The 13,277-nt window shown below is 36.0% G+C and overlaps 2 protein-coding genes across 5 annotated transcripts; one reads left to right on the top strand and one right to left on the bottom strand.

The window, feature by feature from the left end:
• Positions 1–55: 55 nt before the first annotated feature.
• On the top strand, positions 56–8,105 carry LOC112561734 (endoribonuclease LACTB2-like). 4 transcript variants are annotated; one of them, XM_025234390.1, is made up of 8 exons: positions 56–287; positions 3,276–3,439; positions 4,310–4,333; positions 4,551–4,665; positions 5,117–5,219; positions 5,538–5,762; positions 6,983–7,064; positions 7,412–8,105. In XM_025234390.1, exons 2-8 carry the CDS (start codon positions 3,310–3,312, stop codon positions 7,459–7,461), a joined length of 729 nt encoding a protein of 242 aa, XP_025090175.1. In that variant the 5' UTR covers positions 56–287; positions 3,276–3,309; the 3' UTR covers positions 7,462–8,105. The 4 variants fall into 4 exon arrangements, with proteins under 4 accessions (XP_025090175.1, XP_025090174.1, XP_025090172.1 ...); XM_025234389.1 differs by having other exon boundaries at positions 57–376; XM_025234387.1 differs by lacking the exon at positions 56–287 and adding an exon at positions 2,259–2,415.
• A 535-nt stretch (positions 8,106–8,640) lies between these two features.
• Positions 8,641–13,169, bottom strand: LOC112561735 (glutathione S-transferase A-like). The gene is made up of 6 exons (XM_025234391.1): positions 12,961–13,169; positions 12,726–12,791; positions 11,703–11,783; positions 11,152–11,229; positions 10,647–10,715; positions 8,641–9,910 (listed from the first exon to the last, which is right to left on the bottom strand). The coding sequence occupies exons 1-6, from the start codon at positions 13,126–13,128 to the stop codon at positions 9,692–9,694; spliced, it is 681 nt and encodes a 226-aa protein (XP_025090176.1). The 5' UTR covers positions 13,129–13,169; the 3' UTR covers positions 8,641–9,691.
• Between the last annotated feature and the right edge of the window lie 108 nt (positions 13,170–13,277).

Here is a 13,277-nt window from a genome sequence, read left to right as displayed (position 1 = left end):
GTCATTTACTAAATAGTATACCGCTTTCTCACGTGACATAGAAAATGGCGGCAAGTTCAACATTGAGAGTTCGGTCCGTCCGTAGAACCACGATGACCATGACTTCACCAAAAAATAATAAAAGAAAAGAAAAGAAAAGACATACAGTCATAATTGGAATCTATTTAGCCAGACTATGGACTCTGAATGATAACGAGAAAGAGAATGGAAGCGTGGTTACATAGATGCGCGCGTCTGTGTATGATATATACATGTACATGTATATGAAGATTCCACAGACACAGCAAGTAAGCCGATCTAAGTCTCGATCTCTACCGATCGAAGTTAAAAATAAGGGATTATACACTTTATCGTTCACCGAACTTTGAAATGCCAGGTAAACAATTACTTTGATCATTGTGTATGACTTGCCATTGATGATTGGAAATATAGTATTAGTGTGATTTACTGGCGCCTAGAAAAAAATTTCATGGCATTAATATCACGAGGACTCGGAAAATAATGACCCGTTCAATAATGGAAATAAAAATATTGTTGTGTCAAACTTTTAAAATTAAAGATTATTATTATAACTATACATCCTCGGATCACCAAGATCGTTATCTCGCCACCTATAATTATAATATATAGCTGTTTTCTCCCCAACACCTCGATCTTCTCGCCACAATAATTAAAATTTATAAATGATTTTCACTAACGTTACCCATAATTGTGAATTAAATACTCTTTAGGACGCGCATCTTCGCCTTCGCACTAAATTTGTGGCTTTAGATAACGATAAGTAGGACGTACTGTAGAGTAAAGGTGACTTCACAGTGTTCAGTGATCGAGGGGGTGGGTGGGTGGGTGGGTTGTGTGTTATATAGAAAGCATTTTACTACGTTTTGTTTTACCGGACGGCCCCTAGAAACCTACGTACACGTGGTCATACTTGAGAAATCGTTTTAATGGGTACTATATACGACGATCGATCCCGGTATGTACATCTTATTTCTTTTCACCCCCAGTGAAGCATATAGGGCCGCATTCCCCCGGCATGTACAAGCAGTTAATTATAAGGCACGATCGATAGGAATGATGCATGACGCCTTCAAAGAAAAGTTTTCCTGTCATTTATTAAGTGCAACTGGCTCGACAATTCTTCCTCTGGCAGCGGCGTCGACCACCCTCCAAGGTCCCTTGAAGGATATATAGTCTTTGACTTTTTTCTGTGCGAGATCCGGACCAGTCTTTGCAGGGCATTAACGCGTATACTGTAGTCCGAAATTTACGGTAACTGCAAGAGTTCGGCTTATTTTCGTGGACTTTTTTACTTTCTATAATGACAGAATTTAACGCATGCATATAACGCGAAACAGCTAATTAGACTGCGAGCAAAACTGTACGATGAATTGTTTCCACTATTAATATATCTATTTTGCCCTGTGTAATTTTTTCTCTACGTAACCCCAACTGCACCACCCAATTGTACGTGTGGGTAGAGAAACGTTCGATTTTCAGTCACTGACCTAAGATCCGTACCTTATTCTGACCCTTAAGATCGATTGGTCTTTTCAATCGTTGCTTAGAGGTTGCTTAGAGGTTGCTAAGACTGTTTAATTGTGTTTAGCTTTCTTTTCGTTTACGGGAAACAGTGAAATAGTCACATTTGCGGTTATGAGGATTGCGACAGTAAAAGCAGCAATTTAATGACTATAGCTAGGCTGGACATGCAGGGTCTGGGACACTCATAACATCAGGTTTAAGTACTTATATACACTCTGTATTAAGTCCTTCGTATATATACCGATCCTGCTTTACATATGTGAAATGTGGACTCTGCTTGTCGATAAGGAGAGGAGAATCAATTAGGCATTCGAGAACCAAAGTACAGTACGTGCCGCGATCGACTGTTTCCCCAGCTTTATAAAAACCATTACGAAAAAGCCCTATAGCTTCGGCTTAAACAGCGATGCGGCTTGTTTGAAAAGTTTTTCAGATTTAATTTTTCGATGAGCTCCATGTTAAAGTGTTCATATTCTAAAATCATATGTTAAAATCAAAGCCGCATGTGCAATTCATGAAGCTTTATATGCTGATGCACACAACCCTCCGTGTCGAATTGCCTACGTTGTATAGCTTTTAAGTTGCATATATTTGCGGTTTATTTGTGAAAAAAGAAGAGATGGAAAAAATGTAGTGAGTGCGGCTTATATAGAGGTGCGTTCAAAAGACCAAAATTTATGGTAATTGTAAGAAAATACTTCTTTCCATCCTTTAGTGCTGTCTGCTGTATCACGTGACAGCTAAAATGGCGGTAGCTACGATACCTAAACTTGAGCAGCTTTCTCATCGAGTAATTCGTATTTTGGGATGCAATCCTGGACCTCACACGCTACAGGGGACAAATACCTATCTAATTGGCACTGGAAAAAGGCAATTTAAAAAATAGTTTAACGTGAAATTTGTTCTTTTTGCATTCTGTGTACAAAAGAGAAATCCAGACCTATATTAGACTAGTATGTGGACTTCGCCCATATTGCGAACTAAACGCAGAGGCAATTAACAGTTTAGCAGTTGATATATTTAACAGTGTGCATACGCTTTTATGATTCTTAAATATATTTTAAATTTCTATTTCCCTTTATTTTGACGCGCGCGCACTCGTGTTAGCTTATTTTATGAGTGAGAGTACGCAGTGAAGTGTACCCGCATTGGGGTAGACTTGGTCTTGCGGTTCGTGGGCACTGCTTCGGAGCTGTTGTTTGAGTTTGTCCATTATACTCTTAGCTATCGTAATTTTAGTGATTTATCTAAAAAGCATTTTTCACATACATACGCACGCACATAGAGATTGTCAGATAATGACGAATATTATGTTCTAGTTATTTAGTAAAGCCTATATTCGCTATAGTACTATTCTTTATACATACAACCCTTGACTGGTACCAATTTATAAGTGGCTTCACTCGTCTGTTGATACATTTTGGCTTGGAAACAACTGCATAGTTACATAAGCTGACAAGGTTTGATTGCAATTTAGGAATTACTTTCGCTACCCCCTGCCCTGTCCGATGTACCCAGATATATATATATAAAATTAAAAGAAATAGCATGTAGTACACATGCAGGCAATATATCCTTACCATGCATGCGCAAGGCATAGGCCATACACATATGAAACAAAGTCAGTCTTTTGCATAATGGCTGATGTCTAGTCAGTGCTGGCTTAATTAATTACACAGCAGCAGCACTTTTTTTTCTTTTTTATCATAATGCCATAGGCTTTATTTCAGACGAATATTAGTGGATACAGGTGATTCAGGCATCATGGAGTACATAAAAGAACTTAAAGCAGCCTTGGAAAAATTTGCTGTGTCCCTGCAAGAAATAATTGTTACTCATTGGCATCCTGATCATGTTGGAGGCGTGGATGACATCTGTAGCTCTTTTAATGAGGGTGAGTTATAAATATTGATAGCACTGCAGAAATTTTCTGAAAGCATACATTTCTTTACCTTTTTTAGGTCTTTTAAAATGTTTAACACATTTGCAACATCTTTCATCTTTGTCTTTAGTTTTTCATCTTTATCCAAGTATTTAATTTATGTTTGTCATCCATTTGCTGATGCTTGAGTTTCTTTTATGGTTGACTGTCGGTTCCTTTGTTTAAATGTCTTTTGTTTATATGTATTGAGCTTGCTTCACACATGGAAATGCGCTCTTACAAGATCATTATTACCCATTATTGTTATATACAGACTGTCATCACTAAACACAGTGGTCCCCACAATCTTATGCATATTATTTAATGTCCAAAAAATATTAAATTAAAAAAAGAGACAAATCATTTAACTATGTGAACCAATTTTGAATGGAATCCATTAACACAGATATAGGAAAACGTTGATTTGACGATTTACATTTTTGGGTTGGTTTTTTATTTTGGACAACTAATGGCAATATGAGGACACATATTAAAATGGCTAGTGATATTTTTCATCATTCTAGAGCCTGTTTCAAATACTAAAGTTTTTTGTCATCACGAGTTATGTTTATTTAATTCTGTGTGCTTTTTGACCAGTAGAATCTACTACCTACAGGACTAGTCGACTAGACTTCTCAGCGATCACAAAAATTTGTATAACAATATTTCCAAAAATATTTTTAGGAAGTGCCATTGGATACTTTTAATTTCCTGTGTGTTTACATGAAGATTGCTATTTCATGATGAAGTGAAGTAGGAACAGTGTGTTTCTGATTACTTTGATCTTTGATCTGGTCATTTTAGTTCATTGCTTATAATTTTTTTTAAATTCTTGAAATTCAGGTATCTCTGTGTATCAGTGTGAAGGTAAGTGTCTCACAAAGCCATGCAGCAAGTTAAGCATTACGATTTTACTTTTGTGTAATGCTTATGATTAATTTTATGGATTCTTAGCAAAAACCCCTGTAGATTGATACAATAGTAAAATTCTTAACAGAGTAGCTAAAACTCCCTATTAGATCATTCTAAATTAATATTTTATTGCGGTCAGTCAGTTGTTATGCTTTGTAACATCTTTCAATAGGATACAAAGTTTCGAAGTTAAAGCGACTTTCTGAAGCAGATGTTCCATTAAAAAATACAGATTATACCTTCATCAAAGATCAGCATGTTTTCCATACGGAAGGTGCCACTCTAAGGTCAGTGACTCTTCAGGAATATGCTAGCAATAAAGAAGCAGTAAATGACAGCCTTTTCAGCAAAAGCAGTGCAGACTGTAATATTTATGCCACTTTGCTTCTCAGCTGCTTAATAATTGTGTGATTATGCCTCAAAAATAGTTGCAGAGAAGTTAATCCTTGACCCTTTTTTCTTTGACCTTATAATAAACGTATCGGTAAGATCTGTGTTATTGTTTTCTTACAATAACTGAACACAGGTCAAAGCAGAAGGTTAGACTGGTAATGTGTAAGTTATGTTTACCTTTCATCTATATAGAGAATCCGTCTTGATGCAGAACTGTGTAAAGTGTTATTCAAAGTACACATGTATATAAAATAACATGAAGATGAAGTGTCATAAGGACATTTATGTTTCTGATATTTGTCTTTTTAAAAAAAATCTATGTATTCTTATTGTATCATTTTTCAGGTTATACCATAACCCTGGTCACTCTGAAGATCACACGATACTACAATTAGTGGAAGAAAATGCTATCTTTAGTGGTGATACTATCCTTGGTGGTTCAACCACTGTGAGTATGCACAAAACAAGATGCTAGTGTCTACAATAATAAATGATTTGGTGCACTTGCAGTGGCAGCTCACAAGCTAGTGGTACAAGAGACACCACTAAGTTTACGATTCCACTTTTGTGACACTAATGTAAAATCAGATTATGGTGCACAAAAGAGATTTACTGTAGCAGCTGTCAGTTTAAAAAGTGCCTGAAAAGAGAAAATGATTAGTTTCTGTAACATATTCTAGATTTCACAGTAAATTTTCTTATATAAGAAAACAGCAGAAGTACTTTTGAGAACAAATCTTAGCCAAAAATTGTTGATTATTTACAGACAGTTGAAGATCTTACAAGCTATATGCAGTCCCTGAAGCAAATTCTTGACCTCAACCCATCAGTTATCTACCCAGGTCATGGTTTTGTAATTGACAATCCCAAGGAAACTGTGGGAGGTTACATCGAACATCGTAACAAGCGAGAATCTCAGATCATCCAGTGTCTCACTGACCACAGAGATACACCAATGGAGCCAATGGACATAGTCAAGATTATTTATGTTGTAGGTCACACATGTTATCACTAATATAGAGACATTCATACTATTCTTAAAACCATCTTCTTCTTTTTTGGAAAATTAAATAGTGAAATGTACTGAATGATTTTTTTGCTGTTATGCTTTAGTAACTTATCCAATGGCAACAAAAGGATGGAAATCCAGTTTGACAACATGACCATTTGAAAGAATAAGCTACATTTGCTCTCCAACCATTTAAAGTTTACTCCTTGATAGTGAACTAGCACATTCCTAGCCTGCAGTATACTCAACATCCATAAAATCAACAGCGACACTAGTAAAGTTTTTTGCTTTTGTTTTTTGATGGTTACTGTGGCAGTTGTTACATTCTTTATCTGCTCTTGAGCCATATGCTGTGCCTGTTGCCTGTGTGTGTAGTGTTCAGGGATTTGTTTCATGGGACAACTTCACTGTATTTACAACTGCATGGAGATGGGGGTTTCAGTACCTTACTCTTTGTCTTTGAGTCTGGAAGTTTCTGCTGAGGTGCAGAAATTATAGGATTTGGCTCCAGGTTTGCTCCATTCCCAGATGCTTGAATATCTTCAGCAGGAAAGTACAGAGATCTTCCTTGGAATGGACCCTGCTTCCTTCAGTCTTTCAGCAGTTGTCTGACTACTTACAAGTTTACATTGACCTGTGTGCCAGTTGCTGGAATGCAAAACTTCAGACTTTTGTGTCACCAGTTTCAGACCTTCAGTGTTGGTCAGTTTTTGGCCTTTCCATCTCATGGGATGGGATGATAGCTTACACTTTTCTACCAGTGATTCTGCTACCCCAGGTTCTGACCAGGCCCTGGGAGTTGACGGACAAGATGCTTGTAGTCACCTCACTGAGATGGGAGGTGTGAATGATGGATCTGATAAACTTGTTTTAAGGTGCACAAAATTTTTATTGTACATTCTCTTTCTTCAAGACTTGCCAGACATTTAGAGAAAGAGAATTTACAATAAAAATATGTGCGTTAACCTTATTAGAATTATTATTCCTCATGGTAAAAACATGTGAAAATCAGTGCCATTAGATGGTAGTTGTACTGTCATTTGGTATTCAGGCTTAAGACTGCATTTATGTCATTTCAAATTACCTGTTATTTCAGGTTTACCATTTTTATAGAAAATTCTAAACCTGAGTAATAATCAGGGTTAACACCAAAGAGATCAATTTATTATGTACTGTAAATGTTCATTATGTGCTTCTCTTAGGGTGTTCCTGAGGCGCTTCAAATAAGTGCAGCCAACAATGTCATTCAGCATTTGCTAAAACTTCAGAAAGACCAGAAAGTTGGTGAGTAGTTTGTTTTCACTCATTTGTTGTACATATTTTGGTTAATGAATGTGTTTGATGGTGAGCTGATATTTTGTGGTGGTTCTAGTTTTTCTTTAACAGATCACTTAACACCATTAAAAGCAGCTGCTCTGTACTTTACAGGATGTGAAGTTGTAATAAGTACTGTTCTTCTGTATCGGCATTAATTTTAATGTCCCGGTCTGCCTATAAGATTTTTTAATGTAGATGCTTCCTAAAAGTTTATCTTTGGCATTGGTGTCACCATGCTGCACTTGCAGCTTTGTCAGGAGCAGGCATATTTTATTATTAACATGATGCCTATGGTAGATTTTAATCTGTTACAGAATCAAAGGATGGTGTTAAATGGACCATTAAGCCCTTATCCTCTCTATGAGCGCTGGTGAATCTCTTTGTATGTGTATGCATGAAAGATTATTATACTGTTTAGCATCATACATGGAAAAGTGACTGTCAAGAAAATAATCATTTGTTGCCTGTTCAGTCCTCTGCTAAATGATCAAGACATAGATTTTCAATATTACGGTTTAGAAATAGAAGCTCGTAAAAATTATGTTATTGATACTCTAGACATTGATTATCGAGTATGCAGATGAAACTACTGATCCAAAGATGTGGGAATTTATAAGTGCATTAAAATTCTGTGATAGACACCGCCACTCACATTTTTGTAATCATTTTTCTTGCACTTCTTATGATGCTTATAAATAAGCTATTTTTGTATAGACAATGAATTCGGTTACTTTTGTTTTTGACTTGCCTTGTGTATTTGGATGTTTGTTTTAAGACTGTCTTCTAAGTTTGAACTTATACAGGTTATGTCAGATACACACCAGTGCCATTTTCTAGATCAGTAAAAAATGTACAGCTCATCAGAAAGACTTCACCTTTTGTTATCGTTTACAAAAGCAGAAAACAAAACTTATCATGTCTGAGAAATTGTAGTCTATTTCTGTAGCTTGGTGTGTGGTCTTATTAAAACATGAACATGTACCTCAAATAAACTGATTCAAATAGAAATTTATGAATTGAGAAATGGCAGTATACAAGCTTGCGTGAAATGCCAAGAAATGTTACAGACCCTAAAGATTTTTATTGTCAGATGGACATGAATACATCTTGGATTATGTCTTCAGTGACATCCAGGTCGTTGTTCTGTCATATGCTTGAATCACTCAAACTGCTGTTCCTCTACATTTAATGGCTCTGTTACAATGATTCATCGTCCCATATTTGCAACAAATCACAGAAATACCACAAAGATAATATGAGGATTAAAAAAAAATGTTTTGACTTTTGCTATGTCAAGTCATTTCAGACTCCCTTTTCTGTTAGCCAAAATTAAGCAAGACAGGCATTAATCATTTTATATGATGCTCTTACGTACAGGCACATATGCATGCATTTTCTGCATTCTCATGTCAATCTTTAACAAGTACACTATTGCTAGTGATGATGTCAGGCAATGATCGAAACATGTAAGAATTCAAAGACAATAATATGGAATGAAGAGGGTATGACATGCCAATGCACTGTAAACAGACTATATATAGCATACTCTTTGAGTGCTTTCACAAAGCAGCATTTTATTTTGGTTCAAACAACCAGTTATTGCAAAACAAAAATGTGAATTTCTAAACCATCAGAACCAAAATATATGAATAGTTCCTTTGACATCTGTTTCATTAAAAACTTACTCAAGGCTTGGAATGGTAAATATTATTGTGGCCATTGCAGATGTGTGAACAAGACAAAGTTCAAAAATATATATGCTTGTGGCCATTGCAGATGTGTGAACAAGACACCAAGCTCAAAGCTATATGTGGTTGTGAACATTGCAGATGTGTGAACAAGACACAAAGCTCAAAGCTATATGTGGTTGTGGCCATTGCAGATGTGTGAACAAGACAAAAAACTCATAGCTATATATTGTAAATCTTAAAGGGTACATACCATTTGAAACTGCCCTAAAATCAATGCAGCTTACCACAAAGTCACAGGAAACTGCATTTCACATCAAGCCCAACACAATTTCACAATTTTGATTATTGCAAGTACCAACAGCAAGCAAAGGTCACCAAAAATAACTTTCTTGCTGTGGCAGTCAATGGAAATACTAATTGGTCAAACCTTTACTGTGGAACTCATGTCTAATACTTGTTAAATGCAGCCATACAAATATTTTCTAGTTTCTCCTTTTAGTGCTTCAGTCATGCCTTGGATAAAAAAAAATTATCACAGGTACAGGTAACATTCATTTTGCTACGTAGGCATTGAAGAGAAGTAGCAGAGTAGTGCACGTAATACAGAAAAGTGTTTGGCACTTATACTGTATGGCATTTGACAGCCTTCCAGAACAGATTGTGGTCAAGTTCTAAGGTACGAAGGTAGAATTTCAAAAAAGTATAGAAAACAAAAAACGCATCATGTTATGACAAGCCCAAAGAACACAGCATAGTTCTGACTATAGTATTATAAACATTCACGTCAAGCAAATATCAAAAATCCAAGAAGAGGATAACTTTCTTAAAGTTGAAATCAAACGAAAACAAGAACTGGTCAAGAATAAACTTTTCACTGTTAACCCTTAGGAAAGTTAAAACTGTTTAAATGCCACTGCAAAAATCTGTGCCAGGTCCCTCTTTCCAATGTGGTGGCCATGTTTCCTGGATGGAAGGACGTTGCTCCAGGCGCTGGTAATAAGCATTGATTGCAGGAAAACTGCTCAGATTGAGGTTGCCACGCACACCAAAAGCCAGCAATGGGAAAAGAAACACGTCTGCCATTGTGAACTGACTGCCAACAATGTAGCTGTCTGTTCCCTCCTGAAAAATGTGAAGGCAGGGGAAGGGAGAGAAAAACCGTTATGAATATAGGTTACAACAGTCATGTTCAGCAATGGAAGAAATGCGAGATGGAATACCCTTTTAGCAGTCTATGCTTTATTCTCACGGAATGGTTAACTTGAACATCTCTTTGGTCATGTTTGACATCTTTTCACTCCATCAAGAAGCAGTCAATAATGAATTTTGTTTTACATCAGTAACATAGCCTAAAACAGAAGTAGAGAAATGGCTGAAAGTTATAAGGTAAGGATCACTGTTCTGAAAACTGAACTTGAAATATATTCTCCTTGGGAATGAGCTTAAAAGAACATATATATATATAAAATGCTTTTAAGATCACAAACTAAATTTTTTCAAAAAAAGAAAAGATGAAGCTTTTATGCAGGATTTGTAACAGTTATTCCATTTTTGTTAGATCTAGAAATTCAGCTCCCATATAGCTTTCAGATGGTTGTATGCAATTTTGAGTTTTTAATCCTGCTACATTTACTTCCCTTGCTTACCTACCACTAATTAGAATTGGTCACATATCAGATCTCTCCTAATTCTGCTTTAGGCTTTACTCAGATCATTAAACAACAGTATGTTCGTTTCTATACTTATTTCCAAACTAAAGAATGCATTATAAAGGATATGACTACGTATGACTTGCCTTGTGCAGCATTAAATGAGATGCATTACATAAACAAAATTTTGGAATACTTTTTGTACTTACGGCTTTTAAGTATTCCTCCCAGCGCTCGAGCTCTGTGCGTGCTGCCTTCTTTTTAGCATTCAGTTCATCCTAAGAAATAAAAGTTTCAAACATGACACCTAGCTGCTGTTCTCAGAGGCTGTAATTAGCTTGTGTATACACATTTTAAAAAATTAACAAATGGATTAAAAAGAAATTATAATTACTGAAAGCAAGCACTCCAGCTCTAATCATTGTGTTCTGACTTAGTATTTCTTTGCAAAAGTTTATCCCTTTTTTTCTGTGATTCTACAGGAAGGCAATGTCTTTTTGCGATTCTTTCATGTATTTTTTTTATCAAAAGATGATTTTACAACATCTCAGAGTGCCAAAGTTTGCTCTTTCAAGATGCCCGTGAGAGTAATAATATTTATTCGGTTTTTGGGAGTTCAAATACCCATGTGTGTGTGTGTGTGTCAGATGGGGTAGAAAAATACAATAATCAAATGATGATACAACAGTGGACTTTCCACATGTAATGCAATACCTGGTTAATTTCTTCAGGCTTGTTGTGGAAAAATAAATAGGCAACACCTTCAATCAGCGTCTTCATTAGGTTCTGAGTCTGGTATGAAAAAAAATTTGAACAGCTTTATTCCATGTGGCTTCTAGATGAAAACAAGAGAAAAGTATGGGAGAGGGTAAGATGCAACCTTTATTGTAACAGGAATTACAAAGCACTGCAATGTAATCAAAAGCAATTAAAGACATGTAAACATAAGCACAAACACACATATATATGTCTTGTTGCATGTACACATACCTGTGCCCATAAACACAGATGAACAAATTCATGCGTGCATCAACATATGAAGTTTCCCATCCATAAATGCATGGGGTTTTAAGACCCAAGGTTAAAATTGTTGGAGGTTTTTTTGAGTCTAGGTTAAACTGTTTGGGTAAGGGGCAGGAGGGTAGCTTTGCTCATCCTGATAAAAATATTCAACCAATAGGCGGTTAGGATCACTCTTAGTTACATGATCTATGCATATGTTTACATGCTGGGACAACTGATAAAATACATAACAATTTGCTCACCTCAAACATACGCTGAAGAACTCTGCCACGTGTGGCAGCATCTGAAGGTAGCAGAGTGGCACCTTGTTCTGCAAACTTGAACTAACAATAGAAGAGTCATTCCATGTTTTACTCATCATACACTCTTAGTTTTAATCTGCTCTTTTAACAGCTGATTAACTGGATATACTTGGTTTATACTGTGCATACTGATAAAAGATACAAGTAGTAATTTTTAATCCATATAACTATTCCCCATGTATGTATTAACAAGATAATGATACTAAATTCACTGGAAGATGATAAGGTATTTAGGAAGAGAATGTATATAAAGTATGTCTCAACACCTCACATATGCAAAAAGACACAAAAAATGGAGACAGCAAAATGCTTGCTTTTTGTATTGTAACAAATAAAATTTTCAAGATGAACTGTATGGTATGACTAGGTAAAATGTTGATTTGATTGTTGACGTAGCATAAAAATGTGTGGCTCAAATTTGATATGGGGTCCTATGCCATAGTAGCAGTGCTATGAAATGTGTGATAATGTTTGTATGAGAAAAAAGTTATGTCCAAGTTTTGGTCAAATGATCCATTTATGATGTCAGCTTGTTATGGAGCACTCATGTAGATTTTTCAAGTTTCTTCATGATTATTGACTAAGAGCGGTCATGGTGTGATTTGTGTGGTATGGAAAGGCACTGAAGAAAAGTGAGTTATATAGACAGCAGGTGTTTGAACAGAGGCATTATCAATCCCTTTGTACAGAGGGGAGTAGGGCACGAAGCTGTGTCCCACTGTTAATAAACTGCCTCACTAAACAGGATGATATTGATAGGAGCGTTTTAGGGATTTAAAAAAAATATTTAGGGCATTAGTTGAAATTAAGCCTGGTAAAATCATATAACTAAATTTGAAGCTCCACCCAGTTTGGTGCTCCCCCGCACGCCTTACCATATCAAATTTGTTACAAGTGTGCAAAGTCACAATGACTATTAAAGTGATACAAGTCCGTGCTATGACTAAGAATAGACCTACTTACCTCAAGATATTCACAGATGGCTGTTGATTCATTCACAACTACGTCTCCGTCTCTAAATGTTGGAACCTATATTAACAGCAAACAAATGTAAAATCTGTATGAAATGTAAAATAATACCTGGCAATAGTGAATTCAGTACTATTATAAATCCGTTGTCAAAAGTCGAATACAGTCCACATAAATAATCCTGACAATGCACTTTTTAAAAATGTGTAGCATCCAGCTTGTAATTCACCTGTCCACGGGGATTCAGCTTTAAAATTTCATCCGACTTTTGCTCATTCTTGCTGAAGGATATTAGTTTGTTGCCATATTCACTAATGCCTTTTTCTGCTAGTACGATCATTGGTTTCCAGCAAGGAATGCTCCCAGACCCCCAATACAAAAACAAGTTGGCCGCCATTTTTTCAAAGATCGCTCCGACCCAGCATCAGTAGACGTGTACTCATATGTCCTTGAACTTCCATAGTTTGAAAATTAAATCAAGTTTTTTTGAATTCTTATCACAAAGATGTTGATACCTTTCACAAATAAACCGCGACGCTTTCAACA

Source organism: Pomacea canaliculata, linkage group LG4, assembly GCF_003073045.1.
Source record: "Pomacea canaliculata isolate SZHN2017 linkage group LG4, ASM307304v1, whole genome shotgun sequence".
NCBI lineage: Eukaryota > Metazoa > Mollusca > Gastropoda > Architaenioglossa > Ampullariidae > Pomacea > Pomacea canaliculata.
This window is presented reverse-complemented; position numbering and strand designations above follow the sequence as displayed.

Excerpts from the sequence above, each read along its gene's own strand:
- LOC112561734 (XM_025234387.1), top strand. The coding sequence starts at position 2,291 with ATGGCGGTAGCTACGATACCTAAACTTGAGCAGCTTTCTCATCGAGTA. Across the intron at positions 4,334-4,550 it reads CTCTGTGTATCAGTGTGAAG|GATACAAAGTTTCGAAGTTA; the intron begins GTAAGTGTCTCA and ends ATCTTTCAATAG. Across the intron at positions 5,220-5,537 it reads TCCTTGGTGGTTCAACCACT|ACAGTTGAAGATCTTACAAG; the intron begins GTGAGTATGCAC and ends GATTATTTACAG.
- LOC112561735 (XM_025234391.1), bottom strand. The coding sequence starts at position 13,128 with ATGGCGGCCAACTTGTTTTTGTATTGGGGGTCTGGGAGCATTCCTTGC. Across the intron at positions 10,716-11,151 it reads AGCCTGAAGAAATTAACCAG|GATGAACTGAATGCTAAAAA; the intron begins GTATTGCATTAC and ends TTTATTTCTTAG. Across the intron at positions 9,911-10,646 it reads GGGAGGAATACTTAAAAGCC|GAGGGAACAGACAGCTACAT; the intron begins GTAAGTACAAAA and ends CACATTTTTCAG.